The sequence below is a fragment of the Heloderma suspectum genome, chromosome 4, assembly GCF_057233095.1.
Source record: "Heloderma suspectum isolate Gila_16-S chromosome 4, 16-S_ref, whole genome shotgun sequence".
NCBI lineage: Eukaryota > Metazoa > Chordata > Lepidosauria > Squamata > Helodermatidae > Heloderma > Heloderma suspectum.
The window spans coordinates 216,886,436-216,909,460 of record NC_139461.1 but is presented as its reverse complement, the minus strand read 5'-3'; the positions used below and the strand labels follow the sequence as shown (position 1 = coordinate 216,909,460).

Genomic DNA, 23,025 nt, shown 5'->3' with positions numbered 1-23,025 from the left:
TTTCCAGGTATTCAGCCTGAACTGGGTACATGAACATGTGAGTTGGGGAACGGGGTCAGGCATGCTGGCCCCTGTCCCTGTGTCCCTCAGTTCAGTGCAGCAAGGTATGAAGAACAGTTCTACTTACATTCATTTGAATGCGAGTAAAAGTCTCAGTGAGATTGGGTAACCTGATAAAGCTTGCATGGCCCCCATGCCCCTTGAGGCTGAACATCTAAATGGGCATTTCTAACCTTCTCCAAAATGATGGGCAAGTAAGAGTTCACCTCCCTTCCAAGCTCTCTAGAACATGCAGAGTGCTGGGAAGAGAAGCAGAGTCTTGTTTCTCTTGTGCAGAGGTTTAGATAAGAAAAAGCAGGCATCACTCTCACTGTTTCTTAAATTATTCAAACTTCATTATGAGTGAAAAAAGTCCCCATCACTCTCTGAGTCCTCTGTGCTTGTCAAAAAGCTCAAGGAAGAGGTGGAGTCTTTGCTCATACAGCCGCCTGGAGAAGATCAGAAAAAGTAGAAGTTTCTCCAGCTGTTTCTTCTTCACATCGCAATGCAAGTGAGACAAGACTCTGCTTCTGACAAGTGCAGAGAACTTGAAAGAAAGATGGAGCTTCCTCTCACTTCAATGCAGTTTGAAGAAGGGAAGAAACTCCTGCTGCTGCTTCCCTTTACCATACTATAATGAAGCTTCTGGGAGTGCTGCTCACCAGAAGGACAGGGACACTTATTTTATTTACATATGTATTTACTCATAGTTCTTATACCCTGCCCTTCCTCCAAGCAGGCACACAGAGCAGCTTACAAATACTGATAACACAAATACCAGTCAAACAACAATAAAATCTTCCTATTACAATAAAACAGTTAAAACATGACAATAACCTATCAGAGAGGCACAGAAACAAACAAGTCAGGAGTCAAATATTTGTGTGACTCAAAAGGTAAAACTTATATTTAAAATGTTCATAGTGGGAGCCAATCACACCTCTCTTGGTTCCACAAATGGGGGGCCGCTACTGAGAATGCTCTATCTCACATTCCCACCCTCCTCTGTGCTGATCTATAATTGTAATAAATTTATCTATCTATCCCACCTCATTTATGGGGGAGGGAGACCATGAGCAGGGCATCTCCTGCAGATTGAAGGGCATTAGTTGGCTGGTAACAGGGGAGACCCTCCCTCAGGTACCTGGGTGCCAAGTTATTGAACATTCTGTATGCTAATAGGAAGACTGAAATTGTGTGCAATAGCTCCTACCAGCAGCTGGGCTGCACCATTATGCACTAGCTGCAGCTTCTCGACCATCTTCAAGGGAAGCCCCACATAGAGCTCATTGAAGTAATCTATCCGAGATGTTACCATAGTATGGACAACTAAGGACAGATTTTCTCAATTCAGGAATGATCAGAGCTGGACAAAAGCCACTTGTGTTTCTGGATTCCAATTTGCTGTAGAGGCCCATCTGAGCTCGATACCTGTTCCTTCAGGGGGAGCACTACTTTCCCTGAACAGGCCATCTACCCAATGCTTGGACCTCAGAACCATTGACCTATAGCACCTCCATCTTGGCATGTTTCAGCTTCAGTTTAATGGCCCTCATCCAGGCCATCACTGCCTCCAGACATTGGTCTAGCACTTGCACAGCCTCTCCTAATTCAGATGGAATAGAGAAATGGAGCTGGGTGTCATCTGCATATTGATGACACCTTGCCCCAGATTTCCAGATGACAGTTCCCCGCAGTTTCATATAGATACTAAACAGCATGAGAGACAGAATGGGACTTCTGGGACCCCAGAACATAATTGCCACGGGGCCATACAATATGCTATTTTCTGGTAGCAACCCTGCAAGGAAGATTGAAACCACCAAAAAACAGTGCCTCCACTTGCAGAGCTGGTTCAGAAGGATCCTGCAGTCAATGGCATCAAAAGCTGCAGAGAGATCAAGAAGAATCAACAGGATAGCACTCCCCCTATCCCTTTCCCAATAAAGGTAATCAACTAAGGTGGCCTAGGCTGTCTCAGTGCTGTAGCCATGTCTGAAACGAGACTGAAATGGGTCTAGATAATTCACTTCCTCCAGGAATGCCTGTAGCTGGGCTGCCTCTAGCCTCTGGAGTACCTTGCCCAAAAGGGGAATATCAGTGACTGGGCAGCAGTTATCCAACACCTCTGGATCCAGGGAGTCCTCTTCAAAAGGGGCCAAGCCACTGTCTCCTTCACTGAGGTGGGAACAAACCCCCTCACATAATGAGGCATTAACCACCTTCTGGATCTGCCCAGTCAATCGCTCCCCTGCTAGATTTACAGCCCAAGGATATTGGAATTGACCTTGCTATCAGCATCCAGGATCTCAGCCTGCAAAAGGCAGTCAGGAGGACTGTCCAGGGGGACTGTGTGAGCCAGATCAAGGCAGGCTGTGCCCACCTTGATTTTGCTCACAAACATTCAAGCAGGAGTGGTTGCATATTCAAGCACACCTGCTTCAACTGGTTGCTCCATCCCTACCCCGGAATATATTTTATATCTTCATATTAATCAGATTGTGTAAAACCACTTTGGAGGAACAGAAAAGAGCCTATAAACCATTAAAAACCAATTATGCTAATAAGGAGAGTTCCATTTCAGACAGATTGTGCTGTTGGTATGGAAGATGTCCAAGTTAATTAGAAGAAATTAAAATTTCTGTTGAAAATTTTTTAGCTTAGTTTAGCTGAAAAGAAGCTACACATTCAAATATACTTTTGCTTACAGTTCTTATCTTTAATACTCATACAGCTTGATTAGGCAATATAACAAAATGACTCTATGGTTAGTTCCTAATCTTGTGTGTGTGTGTGTGTGTGTGTTTGTATATATTCCCTTTATTTTTTTTCTGGATGTGCAAGTATATATGGAGGTTCAATACGGTAATCTATGTATAGATAAGTATTACTACTGTTTTGTAAGATGTCCCTGAAGAGGTTGAGTTGTTTGGGTTGGAGTATTATTTGATATGATTAATGGCCTGGATCTAGATTTAGTCATACTTACAGTAAACACATTGCAATCAATGGAACTTAAGTTAGTCATGACTAACTTAAGTTCTGTTGATTTTAATGGGCCTACTCTGAGTGTGACTAAATCTTGATACAATGCATTATCTCTAAATTAAGTGGTATGCAACAATATATTTAACATATAAGTCATACATCCTTTCCAGATGCATTTTGGAAAATATTTCAATAAACAAATTTTCTTTTAAAATAAGGTCGAATCCTTACATAGAATGATACAGAGACAGTGTAGTAGTCAAAATAAACTGGTATTTCTGGTGCTACCTTTTTGGCTTTATCAATCAGCTGTGTCACCCTGTAGTGACAGGTGTCATGGCCATATAAACGAAATGAAGGATATATTATACTTTACTATATGAGACCCAGCCCAATATGCTATACAACGAGCAACATCTATGGGAATAATTTTTGACTTCTGTTCTCTATACATGTAGAGGCGTATTGGAAAAATATCTATCAGGAACTGGAAGTATGTCTTTCTTTTGCAGGAGACACTCATGCAAATATATTAGTAGTTTCTTTGATGTATTTTACATTAGAGACAATTTGGTACAGACATTCCAAACAACAGTTTTCTTTTATTGATGTGTGCTCTGTTTATTTAATTATAAGGCATATACCCCACTTTCCCCCTCCTATGCAGAGACCAGAGCAGTTAACAAAGGTGTTCATGCATGGCTGAGAAAACAGGTTCCTGGGCAGACTCGTCACTCAAGCCCCTCACAACTGGGAAAAAATTATATATGCCAATAGTTTATCAAACAAATACTCCTTATTAATAAGGTATTGGTGGGAGAGGGGAAGAGGAAAGCTGGTGGCTATTTTATGTTTTTCAAGTAATCTTATTGCTTCATTTTGTTTGTACCAGAATTCACCCGAGCTTGATGAAGAAGGATACAGCATCAGACCAGAAGAACCAGGCTATATCCTTCACCATTGATTTTGCAACTGAGTTGCAAAATTGTGTGTTGCTGACATGGTCATTCTTATTGCATTTTATCCAAAACCAATGATATACATAATATGAAACGCATATATTATTGTCCAGGGAGAGCAAAATTCCTAGGACATTTTGGAGTGTTTATCTTTGTTGGTGACAGTTTTGCCATGAGTGGAACTGCTCAGAGCCATCATGGGCCACCCCACCATTATTCCCCTGCCTTGAATGCTGCTAGAATTAATGGTATGTCATGTTTTTCCAAGGCGTCTTCTGGAGCAAAAATTGTGGCTATCAGTAAATTATATTTTTAAGGTAATTGTAAAAAGAAATGAAAAAAAGGAATCACAGTGCATTATCTATAAATTACCTTTGCTCACACCAGCACTTTTTAATAATTCTGCTGTCCCCAAAGTTGGCTACCAGTTTTGGACACCCCTTGAGGAAAGAAATTGACGCCTATACAAATATATTGAAAGGACTTAACAGAAAGAAATTACCCCTTGAGGAAAGAAATTGACCCCTATACAAATATATTGAAAGGACTTAACAGAAAGAAATTACCAGTAGGCAAATATATCGAGTAGAAATTGTTACACACTTCACTATAAAAGTCAGGGGCAGTAGTAATGGCTATGGCTAGTAACCACTGACAGACCTGAGTCATGAAAACATATGCCATAATAAATGGTTTAATCTATAAAGTGCCACCAGATTCTTTGCTGGAATCAACTGCCATACAGTACAATCTGGAATTTGTTGCTGATAAACCTATTCTCCTTAAATTTACCATTCTTACTTTATGTCAACAAGTTCCAAAAGTTATATGCCATGGCTCAGTTGTATTGCTCTTTAACTGTGATCTACCTACCAAAGGAAAGCACTTTTATTCCTCAAGTGAGTCGGAAGAGGAAGAGGAGGCACACAAGAAATTCAACATTAAGATCAAGCCCTTACAGTCTAAAGACATTCTTAAGAGTGCGGCAACTGTTGATGAACTGAAAGCTTCTATAGGCAACATTGCACTTTCACCATCTCCAGTGGTAAGCAAAACATTGTTTAATATGCTGCTTAATTAAAATTCAAAAATGAATTTTATTTAATTTTATAGTGGCTTATCCTAATTTGTTTGTGTTATTAGCATTTTTATTATACCAAATCATGGTTTCATCAAGGCGCTCACAGTGTCAAGACTTGCCAGAAACTATTTTAAGTTTAAGATGTGCTTAAAAAGAATGTAAAGTCATTATATGTGTTTGAGATTTTTGACAGGCATTTGCTTTTAGTATATGGTTGACCTGTTTTAGCAACTTTCTGTGTATGCTGAATACATTTCAGTAAATCTTAGGTTTCACAAATCAACAAATAGCATTAATTTAATCTATACCTAAATAAAAGGCATTTGCAGTGGAAATAAGAAAAAATACAAATTATCAGTGACTTTCCTTATTCAAATAGGGCCACAATCCTCTTGGTATGCCTTAATTACAGTGGCCCCAATCCATTCTGTGAACTCAGCAGATATTTTTCCCTCTGAAAAGCTGCACTTCATGTTGAATCACATTTAGAAACTTGGAAAAGCTTCAAGAGCTACTTTTAACCAGGATGGGAGCAGTAGGTTTAAAAGGGGGAAAGTTTAAACTCAAGCTTGTTCAGTCCAACCAATTAGGCATGCTTAAATCTATATTTTGACAAAGAAAAGATTCTTGTAAAACCTGAACCTAATTTCTCTGAAATAATCAGGACTATTGGGTCATAAGGAACCACAGAGAATGAGTGAAGATTCCAGAGTTTTGTCCCTTGGAGCAGAACTAGACATGACAAGTAATTCTGTGATTTGTTTTGGCGTAAAACGCTTTTTAGTGCTTTTGTGTGGAAATTGCATGCACAAAGAGTGCTGGCTTTATCCCTGCACTCCTATGCACACTTTCCTAGGAGTAAACCCCATTGAACACAGTGTGTCTTACTTCTCAGTAAAGACGCATAGGATTATACTGTAAGGGCTCAATCCTATGGGAATAGGCAGCCGCCTCCAAACTTGGAGGCGACCGCCTATCCGGTGCAGGGCAGGAGAAGTGTGGAGGGGATCATTCTCTCCAAGCTTCTCCTGCCCTGCATTTGCAGCTAGACAGCCGATTTTGGCTGTCTAGCTGCGTGAAGGCGGAGCGGGGGAGGAGGCTGCCGGAACAACACATAGGATGTGTTGTACCAGCATTTCTGCCTTCCCTGCCCTGGAACATCCCATTTTGGCCACTCTGCACTCCTCTTTGGAACACAGGGCTGTTCCATGCTGCCTGCGAGGCAGTGCGGAAGGGGGGAAGGTTAGTTCTCCGGGAACCAACCTTGGAACACAGGCTCCAAGGTCACTTCCCAGAAAACCAGGTATCCTATGGCCATCTAGCCGCTGACTAGTGGCCATAGGATTGCTCCCTCCAATGCCTTACATGTATGCCTAAAAATATAAAATATGAAGTGTGAATCTGACAAAAATGTGTATCATACAGCTCCCTGTTTGTTGCATACTTGAAGTTAAATAGCAAGCAATAGGGTGCTTGTGCAACCCTAGTCAATAGAAAATAGAAAAGTTTTAATATTGTTTGTTGCCATTATTCCTAATCTAGCCATGCTGGGGATTGGCCTGCCCCCACTTTGGTGTTTCAGTGGACTTGTTTTCAGTTAATTTAGGCAGTTATCTTCATTTTAATTGACTTGTTGGGATAATCCAGTTTGTCCATTTACACAAAGATACAGCCACAAAATTCTTCTCAAAGAGGTTTACAAAACAGTGTGAACAACATACTTGAGACAGGTAAGGTGTGGCTTCACTGAGTTACACAAGCCCCTTCGCCACAACAAAGCAGTGATCCATGAAGGAGAACATTCACATGAGCTGCTCTTAAAGGCCTAAAAACAGAGGCTGAATCTACACATAGCAATTATACCATTATCATGCTGTTATCATAACTATTGGTGCCCACTGGTGTCATGTGTACCAATAGTTATGATAACGGTATGATAATGGTATAACTGCTATGTGTAGATTCTGCCTGGAGCCTATTCTGAGTTTGACTTAAAAGCTGAGCCTACACTTTCTGTTTATAAGCAGATGTTTCAACCAGCTGGTCTGTACTGTGGCCCTTGTCAATTTAGAACAATGTCTGTATACTGGGGGGAGTTTACCTGCTTTCCAAGCTTGGGTTTGGTCTGGGTATCTGACTGAGATTGAAGTTTACTGCAGCCACTCAAGGCTTCTCTGCTGAAGTAGATCATAGAATCATAGATCATAGAATCATAGGGTTGGAAGGGGCCTACAAGACCATCGAGTCCAACCTCCTGCTCAACGCAGGAAGTCTGATTCCCAGGCGGTCTCCCATCCAAGTATAAACTGGGGCTGACCCTGCTTAGCTTCCAAGATCAGGCACATAAGTAGAGCTGCAAGAACTCTTCCCTGAGATTTGGCTCATGAACTATGAGTTTCTAAAGGCTTACCCTCAGAGGATTTCGCTCCTAGCTCACAGTGCCCTTTGCTGTACCTTTGTTTCAGCTTCAGCTGATGATTAATAAATTAAATGCTGATTAAATAAATTGAATCACATCTATCTTCTCCTCTCACAGGTGCTTAACTTGCCTGTCTGCTTAACCTCTAATTACCGTGATGTTGTGTCTCTGGGCTTGAGATACTTTATCACCTGGGGCTCTCCCTCATGCTTCCATATCTACATTACTAGATTTACAGCTATTTTCCCCCCTCCAAGGATTCCTGGGAATTTATAGTTCTATGAGGTGACCAGAGTGTAATAATTTTCAGCACCCTCAGAAAACTACTATTCCTGGCATGCTTTGCGTGGGAAGCCACAATAGAACATACGCTGGGAATATAAAAAGAGGATAACTGCAACAGTCCTCAACCCGGTCCCTGATCACTTCTGATAATACTAACACATATACAATTCATTACTGTTACTAAGTAATAACATTCTGTTGGGGACATAATTGCCTAAAAACGTTTGAATTTCCAATTTAACAAAATAAATGATTATTATGTGTTTCTAACTTGCAAACAAAGATTACAAATTGGTTTTTAGCAATTGTATTTCATATGTCATTTAGGTTTTAATAAAATGGAAACAAGCTAAACCCATGTAAACCAGAGCATGAAAAACTGAAGCTGTATTAAGCTAAAATAAATAAAAAAATGTTTTAACTGTACTACTGGGATTACATTCATGCTTCTTATTAATTTGCTGATGTATTAAGTTCCCTGCTTATGTGTCTGGTGTATATGTGGTTGGTTAGTTGGATAGTTGGTCTTTACTCCAGTAAGTGAGCTTTGCAGTCATTACGAAGTCACCAGGCTGTTGCAGCTGGGCTTGGAGACAGGACAACAGTGTATTATATTGTTTATGGAAGCCAGGTTCAAGAGTTGATTTGTGACACTCATTTCCTGGACTGTGGAAGATGTGGGAACAGTAAATCAGAATGATGGCTTTGTTGCATTGCAGAGAATGCAGCTTCCTGATCTACTGATGCTGTACATCTTAAGGAAGCTTGGATGTGTGGCTGTAATACTTTTAATGGAAAGCAGGACACTGAACAGAATAACTGAGCTAGATAACACTTTAATTATACTATGCAAAAGAAGACTTGGGATATGCCAAGCAAAGGATTCCTTTCATTCACAAAGGTGCATTCCTGCATCTATCCTACTTATATTTTTCAATTCTCCTTTATTTTTCCTCGGAGCAAATTCAGATCTTGGCATCCCCAGTGCAGTTGCCCATCATTGGTTTTATTGTATTCATTTTTTATTATGTATGTTGCCCTGAGAACTTCGGCTATAAGGCAACTCATAAACAGAATAAATAAAGAAAATCCGTACACCATCCTAAATATGACAATTTTCCAGTAGAACAGCACCAGAGGTCACATGAGTTGAGTTGGCTCCCAAGAATTTAACCAGCTTCTCTGCTCCTTTAAGCTCTTAAAAGAGAGGGAGAAGTGTGTGTGTGTGTGTGTGCGTGCATGCGCGCGCATGTATGTGCGTGCATGTGTGCTTGAGAGCTGCATGTCAGAGGAGGAGAAAGGGGAGGAATAAGGGGTGGTTGCTTTAGTTCTTCAGTCACTGTCTCTGCTGTACCTGGTAGGGATGTAGTTGATCAGGCTAAGAAAGCAATAGGGTAGGGCAGCCTTCCCGAACCCAGCCCCTTCTAGATGTTTTGGACTTCAACTCCTGCCGTCCCCAGCCAGCATGGCCAATGGTCAGGGTTGCTGGGAGTTGTAGTCCAAACCATCTGGAAGGAACTGGGTTGGAGGAGGCTGGGATAGGGGAATGCAGCTTCATTCATAACTTCTGTTGCCACATGTTCCTGGAAATTCAAAAACTTTAATGAAGGTTAAGTAGGGTTTTTTTTCCTTTTCACATGAATGTAATTTATTTATTATTGCATTTATATCCTGCTCCAAGGAGCACTGGGTGGCATCATCCAGACCTTCTGTAAGACCTGCTGTTGCCGTTTCCAAAAGGGAGGTTCACTTTTGTTCAACAGTTCACTCTTCAACCTACATCCACCTCCTCTTGGAGTCCTTTCTCCCTCTCCCTCTCTCTTTTCCAGTTTGTACCTTCCGGCATATTGCTTTCTAGGCCTAGAATAGTTCCTCTACTCTCTCTTTCTCAGACCTGTTCATTCAACAAAGCCTTTCCTGAGCCACATTAGTTTCATCTTACATGAATTCCACCTGAGTCGCCTAGCTTAGCCCCTTAACAAAGATTCTAACTCACTAGAACAAGCATGAAGGATGGGCCCCATCACAGTGACAGGCTCTACCGCAACCTACACATGTTAATTTAAACATCTTGTGAAGGCAGGGTGTTTTTTTTAACATGCGGAGAGATCCCTATGCATATTCACTTGTTTCAGTTGTCGAAGCATGTGTGCATGGAGTAGGGGTGGGGTCTGCTACCACAATGCTGCTGTTCTCAATTATAACATATATTATAAAGCTGGGGGTGGGAGAAGTCTCACTTTATCAGTAAAAGGAGTACATGGGAGAGGGTCACTGAATCCTCCCTTCCCTCCAGTGCCTTACCTCCAGACAGCCACTCTTTGCTAATCCTGGCTCACTTCTAGTTTGGAGCCAGGAATGGAGAAAGGTGGCTGGAGCAATCAGTGGTGGAGGTAAGGCACAAAGAGGGATGTAAAGTACACGTGTCCTCCTATATACTCCTTTTACTGTTAAAGTAAGACACCACCCTTACTTTATATGTGAATAGAGTGGGCACATGAATGATGTCCCCATCATGTCTAGTTTGGCTGTAAGAACTCCTTTTATTGTGGCATTTGTCATTTCTAAATGTTGTTAATATGATGTAGAGAGCAGAAGAGTTATTTAAAATGAATGCACGTTGCAGCTTTTGAATGTGATTTCCAGGCATAGGAAAGGCAAAAATCAATTTGGAAAATTTGCCTCAAATGTAGAAAAATTGCCTCAAATATAGATTGTTGTAATGTGCTGGGCCCTTCATGGATCACTGCCTTGTTGTGGCGAAGGGGCTTGCATAACTCAGTGAAGCCATAAGCTATGCCGTGCAGGGCCACCCAAGACGGACAGGTCATGGCAGAGAGTTCTGACAAAATGTGGTCCACTGGAGAAGGAAATGGCAACCCACTCCAGTATTCTTGCCAAGAAAACCCCATGGAACGTATCACAAGGCTAAAAGAGATGACGCCGGAAGATGAGCCCCTCAGGTCGGAAGGTGTCCAATATGCTACTGGGGAAGAGCAGAGGGTATTTCCAAGTAGCGCCAGAAAGAGTGAAGCGGCTGGGCCAAACCCGAAAGGACACTCAGCTGTGGATGTGTCTGGCGGTGAAAAGAAAATCCGATGCTGTAAAGAACAATATTGTTTAGGAACCTGGAATGTCAGATCAATGAATCAAGGTAAGCTGGAGGTGGTCAAACATGAGATGGCAAGATTGAACATCGACATCTTGGGAATCAGCGAACTAAAATGGACAGGCATGGGCGAATTTAATTCAGGTGACCATCATATCTACTATTGTGGGCAAGAATCCCTTAGAAGAAATGGAGTAGCACTCATAGTCAACAAAAGGGTGGGAAAAGCAGTACTGGGGTACAATCTTAAAAATGATAGAATGATCTCAGTACGAATCCAAGGCAAACCATTCAACATCACAGTAATTCAAGTCTATGCCCCAACCACTGAGGCCGAAGAAGCTGAGGTTGATCGGTTCTATGAAGACCTACAACACCTTCTAGAACTAACACCAAAAAAAGATGTCCTCTTCATCATAGGGGATTGGAATGCTAAAGTAGGAAGTCAAGAAATCACTGGGATAACAGGCAGGCATGGCCTTGGTGTACAAAATGAAGCAGGACAAAAGCTAATAGAGTTTTGCCAAGAGAACACGCTGATCATAGCAAACACTCTTTTCCAACAGCACAAGAGGCGACTCTACACATGGACGTCACCAGATGGTCAATATCGAAATCAGATTGATTATGTCCTTTGCAGCCAAAGATGGAGAAGCTCCATACAGTCAGTAAAAACAAGACCTGGAGCTGACTGTGGCTCAGATCATGAGCTGCTTCTTGCAAAATTTCGGCTTAAATTGAAGAACGTCGGGAAAACCACTAAACCGTTCAGGTATGACCTAAATCATATCCCTGATGAATATACAGTGGAGGTGAGGAATAGATTTCAGGGATTAGACCTGATAGACAGAGTGCCTGAGGAACTATGGACGGAGGTCCGTAACATTGTTCAGGAGGCAGCAACAAAATCCGTCCCAAAGAAAAAGAAATGCAAGAAAGCCAAGTGGCTGTCTGATGAGGCTTTACAAGTAGCTCACGAAAGAAGGGAAGCGAAAAGCAAGGGAGAAAGGGGAAGATATACCCAACTGAATGCAGAGTTCCAGAGAATAGCAAGGAGAGACAAGAAGGCCTTCTTAAATGAACAATGCAAAGAAATCGAGGAAAACAACAGAATGGGAAAGACTAGAGATCTCTTCAAGAAAATTGGAGATCTCAAGGGAACGTTTTGTGCAAAGACGGGCATGATAAAGGACAAAGAAGGCAGGGACCTAACAGAAGCAGATGAGATTAAGAAGAGGTGGCAAGAATACACAGAAGAACTATACAGGAAAGATCTGAATGTCCCTGATAGCCATGATAGTGCGGTCACTGAACTTGAGCCGGACATCCTCGAGAGTGAAGTCAAGTGGGCCTTAGGAAGCATTAGTAACAACAAAGCTAGCGGAGATGACAGTCTCCCAGCTGAGCTATTTAAAATCCTAAAAGATGATGCTGTTAAAGTGCTGCATTCAATATGCCAACAAATCTGGAACACTCAACAGTGGCCACAAGACTGGAAAAGGTCAGTTTACATTCCAATTCCAAAGAAGGGCAACGCCAAAGAGTGTTCAAACTACCGCACAATTGCGCTCATTTCACATGCCAGCAAGGTGATGCTCAAAATCCTACAAGCTAGGCTTCAGCAGTATGCGAACCGAGAACTACCGGAAGTACAAGCTGGGTTTCGAAGAGGCAGAGGAACTAGAGATCAAATCGCCAACATTCGCTGCATCATGGAGAAAGCAAGAGAATTCCAGAAAAACGTCTATTTCTGCTTCATTGACTACGCTAAAGCCTTTGATTGTGTGGATCACAACAAACTGTGGCAAATTCTTAAAGTGATGGGAGTACCAGACCACCTTACCTGTCTCCTGAGAAACCTGTACGAGGGTCAAGAAGCAACAGTAAGAACCAGACATGGAACAACCGATTGGTTCAAAATTGGGAAAGGAGTACGACAAGGCTGCATATTGTCACCCTGCTTATTTAACTTATATGCAGAGTACATCATGAGAAATGCCGGATTGGATGAATCAGAGGTCGGAATTAAGATTGCCGGGAGAATTATCAACAACCTCCGATATGCAGACGATACCACCCTAATGGCAGAAAGCGAAGAGGATCTCAAGAGCCTCTTGTTGAGGGTGAAAGAGGAGAGTGCAAAAGCTGGTTTGAAACTCAACATGAAAAAAACGAAGATCATGTCATCTGGCCCTATCACTTCCTGGCATATAGAAGGGGAAGAAATGGAAGCAGTGACAGATTTTACTTTCTTGGGCTCCAAGATCACGGCAGATGGTGACTGTAGCCATGAAATTAAAAGACGCTTGCTCCTTGGGAGGAAAGCTATGGCAAACCTAGACAGCATAGTAAGAAGCAGAGACATCACCTTGCCGACAAAGGTTCGTATAATCAAAGCTATGGTTTTCCCAGTAGTAATGTATGGCTGTGAGAGCTGGACTATAAGGAAGGCTGAGCGCCGAAGAATTGATGCTTTCGAACTGTGGTGCTGGAGAAGACTCTTACGAGTCCCCTGGACTGCAAGGAGGTCAAATCAGTCCATCCTAAAGGAAATCAACCCTGACTGCTCATTGGAAGGACAGATAATGAAGCTGAAGCTCCAATATTTTGGCCACCTAATGCGAAGAGAAAACTCCCTGGAAAAGACCCTGATGCTGGGAAAGACTGAAGGCAAAAGGAGAAGGGGACGGCAGAGGATGAGATGGCTAGATAGCATCACGGATGCAATGAATATGAACTTGAGCACACTCCGGGAGAGAGCGCAGGACAGGAAGGCCTGGCGTGCTATGGTCCATGGGGTCACGAAGAGTCGGACACGACTGAACGACTGAACAACAACAACAACAATGTGCTGGGCCAGGGACTGTTTCACTTGGTTGTTCTACAAATTGCCTAGAATGTTGCTTAAACCATTAGCATGTATGAGGTTGATGCATTCATTTCTCTATCAACAAAACCTAATGCTTTCAATCATCATCATCATCGGAGTTTCATCTTATGAGTGGAATTTTGTTCCATTTTTAGCATACATGCGCTCCCTCAAGGTGCTTTAAAAAATAAACATAGTGAGATGGAATTACCTCCAACCTTAAAGAAATACTACCTGAGAATTCTTAGAAATTGAGCATTTTCATGTCAAAGTCACCCTTCACTGATAGGAACTTTATTTTTCTCTTTTTTTTCTTAAACTATTTTTATCTTTTGAATATGCAGTCACTCCTCACTACACACCAATTAAGTTAATAGACTTAGCAGTGCTTTGCTCTGCCCTGTACCCTACTTTAGACAATGGCCATTTGCTCAAAAATAGAGAAAAATATAATAGAGAAATATAATGTGGGAGCACTTGGGAGTAAGTAACATTTGTCAGATATTGCAATGTCTAAAAATAGGAATTGATACATGATAGAAAGGGGAACTTGTCACCAGAAAGAAACATTTTAGCTAAAATCTTGTTTGCAATTCCGTAAGCAGATTGCAAACAATTTTTTTTATTATTGAAAATGCGGTAAGAGGCTTCTTCTCTCTGGTAGGGGAACTACTCTGAGGCTTCTGTTGAGCTATAATAGGTCTCTGATTAGATTACTAAAGGAAATGCATTGTTCTAATGTACAACACGTGAGTTCTATTCTCTGTTAAATGGTGTGGTAGACCCTCAGTACTAACTTGTTTGGCAAAGGACTGCGTAATGTGTGTGTCTTTGGTTCTTTAGTAGATCACATCTGTTATTAGCTAGGGTAAATCTGATGATAGTAGCCTATGACTGGCCTTTTCTTGTATCATCAACAATACCAGAAGGATGCTGAGGTGTTTAGCTCTTTAACAAAGTAGCCATAGCACAAAGCTGAGATTTTTAAAAATGCAAGTGAAGGTTCATCTTAAAATAAAAGAGCTTCTTATGGTAACGTCAAATAAGAAACAACTTATTTCAACACACGTTTGTTGCCAATGCCTGTTTTAAAGACAATAACAATAGATTCCCTCTCTTTGGAAGACTATAGGTTTTCATGATCATCAGGCTTTGAAGCTTGTTTAGTAATATGGTGTCTCAAGTGGCAGTTTAATGCCATATACATATTTGAAGAATAAATTAACTATGGGATGTTTAAATACAGTTTCTCTTTATCTGACATTCCAGTAATATATAACTGGACATTTACAATGTAAGGCTGCAATCCTATGCCCACTTACGTGGAAGTATGTCTCATTGATCTCAATGGAGCTTATTTCTGACTGAACATGCATAGAATGGGGTCAGGTTACAGATATGTTAGTAGTATACACTGCAGTATGAGTTTCTATACTTGTGCATATGATAGTAATCGTTTAAGCTTTTAATAATCTGTTTGTTAAGTTACACTTCCTTTCTTAGAAGGTATACTTAGAAGCATACTTTCTTAGAATTAAGCTTAATTGAAATCAGTTAAAATTTGCTTCTGCTTAGGGTTGGTCTAAAACACTGTAAGAGTTTCATTTCATGGAGACTGATCTTTATTTTCTCATAAGTTTATGCATAGTAGAAAATGCCTATTTGTTTTTCTTGTCTTTATATGTTAATGCATTCTATAGAGGAAAAGTCCGGTAAGAAATATTTTTTCCCCTTATCTTTGGAATAGATTATTTTCCTTAACAAGTATTGCTTCATTTTATCCTTTTTTACCAGTCTATAGATTCAAAAATATAACAACATTCAAGAACTTATGATTTATGGTACTGGTCACTGTGCATTTGGCCTACATTATGAATGATGGCTATGTCTTTTTGCTGTATTTAGATATTTTTATAAATTTTGTGTAATTGACATTGCATATATATGATGTTGTGCTAGTGCTGGTTTATACTAGTACAACGTCGTTAGTGCTGGCACTGCACCATTTCTCCACTACAATAGCCTATATCCAAAATATGTCGAATATAATGATATGGCATTTGTTACAGTGGAAAAAACTGAACAAGAAATTAATGTTTTATATTCTAGGAATGTTTATATAAATGGGGACTCTGCAAATTTCCTGAACTAAAGTATGAACTTCTGTAATTCTACAGCTGGTTTCCTGATTGTTCCTGAAACTATGAAGTCATCTTTTAAGGCTCACAGTATTTTGAGATTTTATTACTGCCTATACAGAAAGTCCTTTGACTGAGAGGTTCTCAGCTAATTATTTTAAAATACTATAAAAATATCTGACTTTGTTAAATGCCACTATAAAAGGTGGCTCACTCAGAGACAACCCATGGTATTTTGGTGCTTGAGGCAGAAAATCCAAATTCTCCCCCCCCCCCCCCGCCAGTAAATATAATAAACTAAATAATTCACCATTTGCTGCCCTTTAACAGAACCCCAAAGTTTGCTGTCTGAGACAAACTGCTTCACCCTGCCTTCTGACAGACTGACCATTGGCTCGATGATCTTTCATTTCACCACACAATTTGCCTTGTTTGAACTTTTAAACAACATGCAATTCAGTGTAGTAATTATGGACAGCAACCAGATTAAATATACAGTTGTGAACCACCCAGAGAACTGTGGCTATTGGGCGGTATGGAAATGAAATTAATTAATAAATACAAGGTTTTGCTATATTAATCTGTTACTTTGTCTTCTTACCTGAATTATCCAGACCTAATAAAGTCTGGAGTAACACCTGCACTAGCAAATTAATGTGTGAGCTGTACATTCATGGTGGCTGTCAGGATTGATTCTGAGCACAGGGAGAGAGTTAGCAGCTCAGATTCAGAAGAGGAGCAACCAGAACTGGGGGAGGTTTTTTCACAGGCCAGTTCAGATATGGGTAGGCATGCTTCTCAGGTTACCAACTCCCTGATGGCCAGGCATGAAGCTTCATCCCTACCCTGCTCTGTGAGAAGGAGGGGGGGGGGCTTGATGTCTGCGACCTAAGAGATGCCAGGAGGAGAGGCAGAGCTAAGAGGGAAACGTCAGGGGCGGAGCTTAGACGTTCAAACAGTTTAGCGATGCGTGAGAGGCTACGCTGGGGAGCAGAAGGCGAGGGGCGGGACCTCCTTCTCTAAGTTAGCCTAGTCAGACAGTCGCCCTTTCAAACTGCGGGCAACTTGCCTTTATTCCATTTGAATCCCCTGGAGGCATTCCTTTGTAGCCAGAGAGTCTTCGAGGATTTGCATCTTTAATGAACCTTTGAATAATGAATGAAAGGCATGACACTGAAGCCTCTCTTTTTGTGTGTTTGTGAGTGCTTGAGGAAGGAGGGGGCCAAGGGAACCCTGACTGCGGCTTTATTTCACATGTTGCAGTTGAGACTTCTGTATCCTTCCAAGGAATATATGCCAGGCACTCATGGCAACTGGACCTGTTTAGATTTGTGTAGTGTACCATACAGAGGTTATGGCAACACCGTAATTGTAGCAATAACCCACAGTGGGGGATAGCAGTGAAGCATCACAGGCACCTGCACTTAGTTATTTGTGGACTGCTCAGCATGATGAACTATATCCTGCAAACCTATGCACACTTGCCTGAATCCAGCTAGCAGCTATATATGCATGGAGACAGGCTTTTATTTGTGTATCTCTGATGGGAATCACATGTGCAAAGGGATGCTGTACACACAATTCCTCTTCCTGATACCCCAGTTGCAGCTGAACATTTGCAGCCCTCTAAACTGCTGATAGGCTGTTTGAAAGCAATGGCAGGAACATACATGATGTTGGTAATGTTCGTCCGCAGAGTCACCGTTCTCGAAGGTGTACTGTAGAATTGCATAGATTATAGCCATGAGCACAGCACTGTCAGCCATACTTGTTCTTCAGAATTTAAAATCAGAGCAGTGAACTATGGTCATTGAGAGGACTGGCTTATTTGCAGTGAAGGGTGCAGGATGACTTGAGGAGGAGGAAGCTAGCACTAGAGGAAGGCTGGAGGAGGAGTAATGGAGAACTAACTGTTGGAAGGGGAAGCTGTGGGGGGGGGGAAGGGGGAGCCCTATGAACTGGAAGGATGGTGCATACTCTCAGTTTCCCTAAATTTCCAAATTTGCCTCTACTCTAAAGGCACTTTTTACATCATTAGCCACAAGGGCTTATCCTCCCCTTTCCTGTAAGCTAAATAGATTTGTTTGTTGCTGTGTGCTGTTATCTGAAGCACACAGCAGAGCTGCCACCGTAACAGGAGAAGCTACTTGCCCCCATGGCCACCTCCGCAAGTCTGAATAAATGCAGGCTCTCAAATCTAAGGACTTCACTTGTTATGGCATTCACATCTTCTTTCATCCCAGCTCCCCTGTCCTCCTTTTGATATAGGTATCTGCAAAGGAGTCTGTATTGACTTTCAAACATTCTCAGACAGTCTCACTGAAGTTGGAAAGGGGGGGGGGAGGGATTAGTTGGAGGACCGTTAGAAGCACAGAGGATTTTGGGGGGAGTAGTGGGCGGGAAAGGGAAAGTGCAGTTACTAACACAGAAATGGCATTAATCATAGGACCCACCAGCCTTTCCCTGTTGAGCATCTACATATGAATGCACCTTTTCTCCTCAGGTGTTTGTTTTTTCTACAGGGAGAGGCACACCTGTGCCCCATCCTTGCCTGCGCTAACCCCATTGCTCTTCTTTTCTCTTTTAAAACCTAATATGAAATGCCCTTCCTTCCTCCTCATCTCCTAAGCCTTCTATTGCAACTTAGTTGCACAATCTTGGAGAGAAGCGTCCTAGAGGCAGAAACACCCCTTTACCTCTCAAAATGCTAGGAATAATGGGGCATCAGTTTCAAGGCTATATTACTGGAACATGAGTAGGAGGACAGAGGGAATGAGAGAAAGATAGAGCAAGAATTGCAGAGTTGGTGTATTACGTGGTGGGGGGAAAAAGAGGAAATGCAAGAATATTATGCCGGGGGATTAAACACCAGAGCTGTCTCTCTTCCCTTATCGGACTTGACATGCTCAGATAGAACAGCAGCCTCGGTGGGGATGTTTTCTTCTATGTGAATGTGGGAAACTGTGCGTGCAGGACTACTTATGGATGCCCAGTTACATCCTCCACATGCTGACCTGCCTTTCAAGAGGCATGAGTGGCTCCAGCTGGCCAGGAACAAGAGGCTGTAGGGGCACATGATGAGGCCCAGGACCTTGAACTGGAAGCCCAACAAAGGGTACTTGAGCATGTCCTACATGTTGAAAGTGAGGTGGAGGTGTTGCAGGCAGAAAAAGTCATTGACCATATGGAAAAGGATGGTAGGCAGCTGGTGCCAAATGACCTGGCAACGCGGCTGTCCGGGCTGCTGATAACATTTGTAATACATTGGCCTGGCTTTCCATTGCAGCAATCCTTTCCACCATGACCCTTTCAAAAGTCCTGTCCAAGGCCTCCATACCTTCTCTCCGAGCAGTTGCCACAGACTCTCCTGTCCCACGAATGCTTTCAGCGATGTGCCTCGTCACCCACACAGACAGGAGATGTTTGCTTGCCCTCTGTCGACTCTCCCATTTGTCCAGCTCCAGAAGAACTTCACAGGTCCGCTCGCCTGTCATTTCTGTTGTGCACACCAAGTCTTTAGCTAGCTGGACACAATTGGTTTTGCTCCTGTTCCTCAAGTGTGCCACTCTCTGAGTGTTTGTCATTGGTACCTCTCCTTCAGCTCCCTCTTCAGGGGCTTCTTGAATTGGAGCATCTATTGCCTCCTGCTGTACAACTTGAATTGGAGTGTGTCTGGCCTCCTGTAGAGGAACTTCCCCCTCCTCTCCTTTAAGCTGCAGCTGCTTTGCCTGCAGCTCCTGTTTAGTTATAAAAGGCATGTTGTGTGGGAAGAGAAAAAGAAATTCAGTCACAGAACTAAATTCAGCAGTGGCTCAATAGCACCTTCCTTATATACCCATCTCCCTTACATTCTCACTTAAAGTTAAATGCTCACCAAAGGAGCAATAGATCAGACATGAGCAGCTCTTTGCTGGCTGGCTCATATGCATAGAATACACAGTTCAAAAGTCCCTTATGAAGCACATTGATGTGTACTTTGCGCTCTGAATTCACAATTGCAAACCCTCCCTCCCTAAAGAGGCAGCATCTTAACTCATGGGATCTTCTACATACTGCTGAACTTCCACAGGAGGGAAACCAGTGACCAAGGGGTTGCTCAGTTCAGGAAAAAATACAAGCCAATACAGGATCAAGCAGTGGAGGTTCATCAAGCCCACCATCCCTCCCTCCCTCCCTCTAAATTTGGGAGAAGTGCACAAGTGCAAATTCCTCTGTGGGAGGTGGGGCACCAGAGTGGACCAGAGAGTGTAGAAGGAGATAGTCTAAATCTGATATTGTATGGTATGACAGCTGATGCTCCTCTTCCTGGAATAGTTGCCGTGATGGGACCCTAGGTAGTGTGGAGGGGCCAGGAATGGCGGAGGCACACATGTCAGTAGCTGTCTCTCTGGCAAGGTCAGTCTCCAACAGCATTGTCCTGGGAAAGGACTTGTTCTTGGGTGCAAGTTGGTGGGGAGAGACGTGTAGTCACTGTGGTATGTGATGGCAGAGGTGGTTTTCTCTGGACTGACAGAAATGGACTTGGTCTCCTTGTACTGGAGGAAGATGTGGGGCTGCTAGTACCCAAAGTAGGATGGCTTGCTTGCAGTGCCAACAGGGATGGGCTCCCCAAGTGAGTGCTGTGATGCTCATCCCTCTTAGACCAATCAATTTTCCCCCAAACAGCAGTCGGGTGCTGCGTTCTTACTGCATATGAAGCAGTTTGTGAGAGAAAGCAGCACTAGGAGATCTTGAGATGGTTGCGGATGGTATGGGATGCTGTTGAGAGGTATTTGTGGTTGGTTTCTATGGTATGGTGTGGTCCGTATGCGGAGGAACTTTTGAAATCTGTAGAGACAGTAGGAGTAGAGATTGATGTGCACCCACCCTCTGTGCAGCCACCACTTTCCTTGATGGCCAGGAGTAGATGAAGTTGAATCCCCGATTGGAGAAGGGCTGACGATTGGTGGGTGATGCCTAGGTCTGGGGTGCTGTGACACAGGGATGCCACTGCCAGTGGTATACCCAGGTGTGATGCCCCTCCTGTCCAGCATAATTATTGCCAGCTTGTCATAGAATGACATAGTTCATGGCTCAACACCCAAGCATTTGTTGTGGGTAGTAATCTCTTTGAACTTCTTCAGTCTGTGCAACTTTTCCTTATACTGTTCAAGGTAAATGCAAAGCCTCATGCTGACATTTGCTCAGAAAACCATTTGAATACCATATCATGTCTATAGGTGCTCTCTAGGGCCTGCCATGTGTAGGGACTGGTCCAGAGATCTATAACATGCCCAATTCAGCATGAGTCCAGAACAGAGCATATAATCTCTGGTTTATTTGGGTCTGCTTGCATGAGAATGTGCCTGCGGTACCTGAGAGGTTTGTGATGCTTGTGAGATAGTATCACCAGTGGAAAAAAGTGAGGCAGAGTAGTCCTCCTCCTCCACTCTGGACTCTAGGGAGTGTGGAGATCTCCCAGCCATGGTGGGTCAGTGCAAAATGCGGTAATGGCAAGATCTCTAGAAGTGGCTATGGAGAAGACCGGGTAGCAGAAGGTGCAGAGAAAGCAGTTCTCCCACCTTTTCTCATGGCTTGAAGAAGGAAGGAAGTTTGGAGTGTCCTTAGACTACTTCAAATGTTTTCTTTTCTAACCAGGGAAGGCATCTCAAGGCATGAGAATTTTTCTCAATTTTTGTTGTTGTTGAAAACCACATTTGTTGTTATTGTAGGACATTCTAAAGTGCAGACACAGCTAAGTGGGGCTAGCATAGCCACAGGTCGTCAAGGACGTTCAATAGTGATAAGAGCAATGTTCTCACTGAAACACAAAGCAAACTGGAAAAAGTACCCTGCCACTTTCATGGCAAGCTGAAAACTGCAGGACGGAGGAGGCGGGATGAATGCCCTCACTGCTGTTACTAGGCAGACTTCTGAGACCCTGCACGGAAGGGAAAAGGGCTACTGATATTGTGTGACAGCACTTAGAGCTATTGGATCTTTACTGCTGTTGCCCACTGCCTCTGCCGCCTAACGAAACAGTGCGCACACAAGCCATGATTCCGGGTTCAGACAAAACAACAGCCATGGTTTTAACAACCCAGAACTCCCAATCCAACAACTAACCATGGGTTCTCTTCATGGGTTATTCATGGTCAACAACCTGCAGTTAACCCATACTCAGAGGTAATGACAACCCATGATTCAACAACCCATGGTTTAATTAAGCCATGGGCTGTTGTTACGTTCAAACAGGGTCATTGTCTATCTTGTTATCTAAGACTAGCCCTGAAAATTGTGTGTGCTTGGTGGTCTGAGACCAAAATACTGAAAAAGAAGTTGATTAAATCTGTGGCTAAATTAGTAGCATTCAACTAGAGTGAATATTTGACGATATTTGCAAAAATATTTTCCCTATGTATAATGTGAAATCTATCACTGTTAAATGGAAATTATGGACAGTTGCATCCTGAAAGGAAATAAGGGAAAATTTGTATTGACAATACTTGGCCAATGTAAATTGGCATAGTTCCACTGAAGTTATTGAAGCCATGTGAGACATGACCTGAAGATCTGCACAGTAGTATCCCAGCCATAGTAAAAAAATACTCCAACACTCTCCAGAACTGCAGCTTCAATTATATATAATAAGTTACTTGAAATTTCTGGTTTGTACTTTAAGATGATTCCAGAATCATTCTGGTGCATCTTGAACTCTTGTTGTTTTAATAATTGCATCCAAATCAATAACCAGGAGAAATACTAAAAAAAATTAAGAATGTTTTTCTGTACTTATGCACTGATCTTACAAGTATTCATCAGGTACCCTATGTGACTTAGGAAATCATATACATACATGTTATCTGTTTTGGTAGGTGGAAACCAAAATGGCTGGCTTGCCTAAGCTCTTTAGGGCCTCATATGTTGTTTTTTTAAATATAAGGATGTACTTTTAATTCATGTAGATCCAGACAATGGTATGAAATACAAATGTTACCCTTAAAACTCTGACACATTTGTCCATCTCTCTCCTACCCGTTTCTCGCTGCAATTAAGCAGCCATAGTAGAACTCTAAATTGCCAATTTATTTCTAAATATAAATTAGCGGAGAGAGGTGAGGCAGGAACCTTGAGGTCAGATTAAAACATTTAAGACTTC

At 42.3% G+C, this 23,025-nt stretch overlaps 1 protein-coding gene across 2 annotated transcripts in view; it reads left to right on the top strand.

Moving 5' to 3' along the window:
- SGIP1 (SH3GL interacting endocytic adaptor 1) overlaps positions 1-23,025 on the top strand; it is a 196,126-nt gene that overhangs the window by 80,275 nt on the left and 92,826 nt on the right. For both annotated transcript variants that reach the window (XM_084852291.1, XM_084852292.1), the window contains exons 6-7: positions 3,920-3,974; positions 4,856-5,031. In XM_084852291.1, coding sequence (XP_084708417.1) covers positions 3,920-3,974; positions 4,856-5,031 — 231 coding nt within the window. The remainder of the gene's footprint in view (positions 1-3,919; positions 3,975-4,855; positions 5,032-23,025) is intronic.